This window comes from Babylonia areolata, chromosome 2, assembly GCF_041734735.1.
Source record: "Babylonia areolata isolate BAREFJ2019XMU chromosome 2, ASM4173473v1, whole genome shotgun sequence".
NCBI lineage: Eukaryota > Metazoa > Mollusca > Gastropoda > Neogastropoda > Buccinidae > Babylonia > Babylonia areolata.
In genome coordinates, this window is record NC_134877.1 from 5,052,252 (window position 1) to 5,059,751 (window position 7,500).

A 7,500-nucleotide genomic window follows, 5' to 3' on the forward strand; every position below is an offset into this window, starting at 1 on the left:
AGGAGGAGGAGGAGGAGGAGGGGGGTTGGGAGCAACACGAATCATTTAAACTCGGTGACGTTCGCATGGTGTCAACACTCAAACTCGCTCACATGTTTTTTTTTTAATTTAATATTTTTATTTTTACTTCTTTTTTTTTTCCCGCCTTCGTCGCAAGCAGGGTCGAGGCAACCGAAGTTTTCACGCGGACACGAACTTCTCGTTTCTATAGCAAGGCAGTCTGTACACAGTTAGTGGCGCGCGAGCGACACAGGAACCCCAACCACCAACAAGGCTGTTGCTGAAGTTGTGTGTTGTGTGGTACGTGTGTGTGTGTGTGTGTGTGTGTCTGTGAACTGGTGTGAGTTTATGACACGAGACAGCCTTCCCAGTCTGTCAGTCAGCCAGTCGTCCACGAATTTCATCGTCGAATGTTTACAGACTTTTAAATCATTCTGTCAGCTTTTGGGTATCTCATTTCCAAGACTTCGTAAATTGAACACGCTATGTTTGTGTCGATTTATTATTATTATTATATATTTTTTTTTGGGGTTCACAGTGACGTTGTGGAACTTGTGAATTTCCTCGACATTGTTTAGGGATATATATATTATTTTAAAAAAAGAAAAAAAAGGACCTGTCACAGCTGTGTGTGCGAAGGTTTTGGTCGATTTTTTTTTTCATCAAAGGAATTGAGTGTGTCTCGGAGGACAGCTGTTATTTCTTTCTGATGTATGTGAGTAATAATTTATATATATGTATTTGTGTGTGTGTGTGTGTGTGTGTGTGTGTGTGTGTGTGTGTGTGTGTGTGTGTTTTCACGTGTGGTGAGCTAGTATGTCCTTAGTTCAATCCTCGTTTGAAGTAGCTGGGAGGTTGTCTAGTTTGTTAATGTTTTTCAGTGCAGATTTCTATGTCGGTGGTATGAAATGGATAACGCCTAGAAGGTAGTATTTCATGAGTGTGGTGGTGGTGATGATGATGATGATGATTGAGATGATGACGATGCTTTGCGCGTTCATCAAATTAAAGTGGTCACGTTTCTGTGCAGTTGTGAGTATCCGGCGTTGACGGTCAAATGTTGTCGATATCGTTTTTGTTGTTGTCGTTGCTGTTGTTGTTGTTTTTGGTGGTGGTGGTTGATGCTGCCAGCCTCCTCCCACCTCAGTGCCTCCCTACCCTCTTTTTTACCCCCCAGAAAAAAACTTGACAGCAACAACCCCTCCCCCTAAAGAAAAAGTCATTCGTTCCCTGTTTTTTGTTTCGTTTCGTTAGCTCTTTAACTCTCTCCATACGAACGGTGAAAGAGACGACGTTAACAGCGTTTCACCCCAATTACCATCATCAAAATACTGCAAGCGGAAGGCTCTTATACTGAAGAGGTGAATGTTGACAAAGAATACCACAATTCTGATGACGGAAGCTAAAGGTTGGGTCATTCAGACACCCACTGGACATCCGAGGGGTCTGTGTAGAGGAGAAGAGAGGACTGGCCGTACTGAGTGAGTTAAGAAGGAACAGGTGGCAGAATGGTGAAGACGTTTATCTGCCAATACAATGTCCCTGATGGTCTGGGTTCCATTCTTGGGCTCGATCGACCTTTCTCCCAAGTTTGACTGGAAAATCAAACTGAACTGACGTCTTGTCAGTCGGATAGGACTGTGAACCGAGGCCCCGTGTGCAACACGCATTTGGCGCACCGTTAAAGAACCCATGGCAACCAAATGGGTTGTCCTCTGGCGAAATTTTGCAGAAGAAACCCACTCTGGTATGTACGCAAATATATATATATATATATATATATATATATGTGTGTATATATATATCATGCATATATACATAAACATATATATATATATCTCATGCATATATACATATGCATGTACTCAAGGCCTGACTAAGCGCCGTTGGGTTACGCTGCTGGTCAGGCATTTGCCTAGAAGATGTGGTGTCGCGTATACGGATGTAACCGAACCCAGTGACATCTCACAATGAAACTGACACCAAATCTCTCTTTCCTTCTCTCTTTCCGGCCTTTTCTTCTCTGCGGCCTTCTTCTCCTCCATTCTTATTTCTCTCTCCGCTCCTCGCCCTTTAAAAGCTCGTCCTTCCTTTCGGCTTCCTTCAAATAACGCAGAATGAACAGGCTTCATGAAACTGCGTGCGGTTCACTCAGTTGACGACAGCTCTTTTTGAAGCGTACCATGGTGGGGGTGAGGGGGTGGTGTCTGGTTGAAGCGGGGGTGAGGGTGTGGGTAGTGGGGGTGTCGGGAGGTTTTTTTTTATAATTATTTTTATTTTTTAGTTTTTAAAGAGGAGTGATAAGAAACTCTAGGGAGAGCTGGACAGTACAAGGTCTTCAGAGAAGAAGGCCCCCTCCGCCCCCCACCCCCACCCTCAGTCAAGAAGTTTCGCCCTTAACTCACTCAGTACGGCCAGTCCTCTCTCCTCTCTCCCTTTAACTCACTCAGTACGGCCAGTCCTCTCTTCTCCTCTACACAGACCCCTCGGATGTCCAGTGGGTGTCTGAATGACCCAACCTTTAGCTTCCGTCGTCAGAACTGTGGTATTCTTTGTCAACATTCACCTCTTCAGTGTAAGAGCCTTCCGCTTGCAATATTTTGATGATGGTAACTGGGGTGAAACGCTGTTTACATCGTCTCTTTCGCCGTTCGTATGGAGAGAGTTAACTCTTTACACTCTAAGGGGGCCGGGCCGCACCCAGGTCATGACTCCTGGATGCCCTTGTATTGCCTTGTATTTTTTTTTTTCTGAAATACGCTGAAGAATTTTGTTGACTACTCCAGTCAACAGGCAGCTATGGAGACGAGTACGGCGAAATCTAACACTTGCCCACCCACCTCCCTCATGCGATAAACACTGGCGGCCGCAAGCAATGCAATGCAGTACACCTGCCGTGAATACCTTGCTGGTAACTGCATCCGTGTGTGTGTATGTGTGGTAAACTGAGGAAGAGAGTGAGAGGGAGGGTAGAGAGAGAGAGAGAGGGAGGAAAAAAAGAGAGGGACACACACACACACACACACACACACACACACACACACACACACATACACATACGCGCGCGCACAAACGCGCGAACACACGAACATACTAGTACAGGTAAAACCGTCCACACATGCAAACGCAAACACACGCTCACTCGTAGTCACAATGGTACACATATGCATACACACACACACACACACACACACACATACACATACATACACACACACATACACACACACACACACACACACACACGTGCGCGCTCACACACGCGCGCTCGGCTATTGCGCCCGTTGGCCATACATGTAACATACAATGTTTTCCCCTCTCTTTCAAAGGAGACTCCATCCAGTACAAACACGCTCTTCATTCACAAAAAAAAAAGAACACAGAGGCTGAGATCGAGATAGAGAAAAAAGAAGAAAAAGAAGAAAATATACAGAGAGGGAAATAAATCAGCTAGGGGTAGGAAAAAACAAGCAATAAGGAAATAAGAACGCATTTCAAACAACTACCCTTTTGCATTGCAAATCAAGTATACATCATTCTAATATCATCATCTTAGATGAACAGACTATAAATAAATAAACGAAACGAATCAAGTATACATCCGCCATTCATACACACAGACACACACACAAAGCGAAAGCAACTTTCGAGTGCAATAATTTCTCCCACCAAACGTTAGGACTTTAACACACACACACACACACACACAACAACAACAACAACAACAACAACAAAGAAAAAAAGAAGAAGAAAAAAAAGAAGAAACGTCAGGACTGTCAGAAAAGAAAAAAATCAAAATTTTGATCTGAGATGGAGAAAAAAGAAATTTTTATTAAGAGAAGGGAAATTATGACATAAAACGAGCACTGACAACTGTAAAACTAAACATATCATCATCGTTGTCGTCATCGTAATCGTATCGTCATTGTCATTAAGTACACTATAGACCCCCTGTACCCATTGTCATTTTCATAAGCACATTCTAACCCCCCTGTAACCCACACTGCACAGTTATAATCTGCCTCTGTTCAATTATGGAATTTAAAATAGTTGGTGATAAAACTGTCTTATATCGTCGTCATCTTCATCGCCATCGTCGTCGTCAGTCGTCGTCAACATCATCATCATCGTTATCGTTGTCGTCAGTGTGATAATGTTCATTCGCATCGTCACCGCCATTCCCGCCCCCGTCATAATCATCGTCATCGCCAGTATTGGTTAATGTTAGATATTCTCCCATTTTGTTTCAGGGTGATTCAAAGGCCTATCGTCTTCAGTGGGCTATAGCATTATCGTCACCATTATCATCATTTTCATCATAGTCAGCTGACACAGCAACAGTAGCAGGAACAACAACAACAACAACAGCAGCAGCAGCAGCAGCAGCAGCAATCTTTTAACAGCAATATTTAACAGCATCGGCAACAAAACAGCAATTGACTTGAGCAGTGCTTTCCCACACTCTGCAGCATATGTGTGGGGAGAAACGGGGCTATTTCAGACTACTACAACGGTAGCGAAAGCAGCAGTATACCAGCTGCCCTCCCTGCTCGACACACTTGTCTCGCTGAGGCCAACTTTTATTTTGACCGGTGTCTGATTTAAACAGCCTGCATGTGACAGCAGCAGCAACAGCAACGCCGTCGACACTGTCGGGACAGTAATCAACAGAAGAATAAAGAACAGCAGCTGCAACACGAAAGGCGACAACAACAGCGGCAAGAAAAATAAGACACAGGCCCTCCAGGTACAAGGACCTCCACCACCACCACCACCACCACCAACAACAGACATCGACTGATATATTTCTGCCGCATCCTACCATCCACCTTCCCTGCCCACCCCCACCCTCTTACCACAAAAAAGCAAACAAAACAAAACAAAAAAACAAAAACAACAACAACAACAAAAAGAACCCCCCAAACAACAAACAAACAAACAAACAAAAATCAAAACAACAACAAACATACACACACACAAAATCCTCTTCATGAAACCAATCAAACGACCCGAGACAAAGTGCACGGCAGAGGGGGAAAGAAGAACTTAATACTTTCCGACCTTTCTCATCACAACGCCAGTAAGAGAACTTCATTGAAAATCTATCCCTCAATCTTCCTTCTGCTTGTCATTGGTATCCTCTATCTGACGAAACTGGAAAAAGATCCCTTAACTTTTTTTCTAATATAGGCCTATATTTTTTTTTCGATGGATTACTTTTCACCGCGGAAGTTTCAAGCAGTGATGAGGGATTGAATGACAGCGTGTTGATTCGGTGGTGTGTCTCCTTGATAAAAAAAAAAAAAAAGAAAAAAAGGAGAAAACTTGACAAAGTTGTTGGCAGTGTTGTTATAAACGCAAAGCCAAGTCGTTGTAGCAGCCGCAGCGACAGATGGACAGTGGTTTATGAAAAAGGCCGAGCACGTTGTAGGGCTGAAAAGTGAGAGCAGAGTTTGCAGAAGACAGTTTCCTTCCAGTGTGCAGTTGGGACAGTATTGTGTTACCATGGCGACAACGGAATCGGACGTGCAAGTAAGTTTGTATGTAGTGTTTGCATTTGCTGATTTTTTTTTTCCCGTGGGTATGTCGGTTTCTTATTCTGTCATCTGTCTGTTTGTCTGTCCGGCTATCTTGTCTGGCCGTCTGTAGGTATGTCTGTCATTCTGCTTGTCCGTCTGTCTGCTTGTGTGCCCTGTTTTGTGTCAAACTGCCGGTCTGTCAGCCTGTTAGAAAAGCTTGTTTAATATCTCTTTCATTTTCGTTCTTTCACTATCTCTTAGATATTTGTGTGCCTGTACCTTTCTCAGTGTTTTCCTGCCTGTCTGTGTCAGTCTCTCCGTTTTCACGCTTTCTGTGGACGCACAAGCGTCTGTTAATGATCTCTCTCTCTCTCTCTCTCTCTCTCTCTCTCTCTCTCTCTCTCTCTCTTTCTCGGAACAGTATATCCCTGCCAAATATTATAATTATCCATCACAGTTTAAGCTGACAATGCTATTTGCATCAGAATGTAAAACGTTGGTCATCCGCCTTGCTCTGTTCCTTGAGAAAGCTCTGAAAGTCCGTCGTATATATCTGTTGGATTGATAAGTTTAAGTATGTCATCAATACTTACATGAGTGTGTGTGTGTGTGTGTGTGTGTGTGTGTGTGTGTGTGTGTGTGCGCGCGCGCGCGCGCGAGTGCATAGATGTGTGTGTATTTAAATGTACATGTATGTATGTGCATAGCTGTGTATATGTGTACATGTACACGAGTTTGGATAACTATGTGCACATGTTCAAATTATGTAATATGTTTTTTGATCATAACTTGCGTGACCTTGCAGGGAATCATTCATCTGATGTGACTATGAATTTGTAACCACCCTCAATGACATGGGCCAGTGGCCTATTCATTAAACCATTCAGTGTTCTCTCTCTCTTTCTCTGTGGTCACATGCCTGTGTGTGTGTGTGAGGGACGGACAGAGTCCGTCGAAGTCAAAAAAGTTTATTCAGTTTTGGCCATGGCCCGTTGTGAAGGGGATACAATACACATGAGCAAGTCACACTAATTTGCTGACTGGCTTGTTTAAAGAGTAGTATATTGACAGAAAAGCAGAATGAAGCTGTATTGTTGACAACTTGTAAATTCAGCTGAGCATAATAGTGCGCAGCTTAAAGGCTTTGTGTAAATACAGAAATTCCTTGCTTCTGATGAGAGAGAGAGAGAGAGAGAGAGAGAGAGAGAGAGAGAGAGAACGACACACACACACACACACACACACACACACACACACACACACACACACACACACAGAGGCTGCAAATGCAAATCGAGCCATTGTCGGCTATGTGTATCTGCAGTTGATGCTTTTTGTTTTGTCCCCGCTGACACCTGTTCCTCTTAGGATTCCAGAGCGCACGTACCCGCACTTCTCTATCATTTGTAGGTCCTTTTGCATACTGCACAATATGTCGGGTACTTCTGAGGGTCTTCCTGAATGTTTATCTGTCTGTCTGTCTGTCTGTCTCTTTCATTCTCTTGCCTCATATGCCCCCATCTTCCTCTCTCTCTCCACCTCTCTCTCACTTTCCCCGCCTCTTCTCTCTTCTCTCTCTTTTCATCTACCTTTTCTCCCCTTATCTCTCTCTCTCTCTCATCTCCCCCCTTCTCTATCTCGTCTCTCTCTCATCCCCCCTTTCTCTATCTCCTCATCTCTCTATCTCACTCTCTCCTAATCTTTCTCCCTCTCTATCTCCTCCTCATCTCCCCCCTTCTCTATCTCCCCTTGCAGCCTGTGGTGCAAATGTCCCCGTGTATGTAAAGCGCTTAGAGCTTGGTCTCTGACCGAGGATAGGCGCTATATAAGTATCCACATCAATCAATCTCCTCATCTCTGTCACTCTCGCCTCATCCTATCTTCCTCCTCCCTCCTCTCTCTCTCTCTCTCTACTTTATCTTAGCTTATCTCTAGCTTACTTATTTCAGAACGAAGATACTCTCTGTCTGAGAGATTTCGC

General features: G+C 43.9%; 1 protein-coding gene across 1 annotated transcript in view; it reads left to right on the plus strand.

Moving 5' to 3' along the window:
• Positions 1 to 282: 282 nt before the first annotated feature.
• Positions 283 to 7,500, plus strand: part of LOC143296783 (calcitonin gene-related peptide type 1 receptor-like) — a 332,271-nt gene continuing 325,053 nt past the window's right edge. The window contains 2 exon segments of the mRNA XM_076608821.1: positions 283 to 711; positions 4,251 to 5,532. Coding sequence (XP_076464936.1) covers positions 5,407 to 5,532 — 126 coding nt within the window. The 5' untranslated portion in view covers positions 283 to 711; positions 4,251 to 5,406.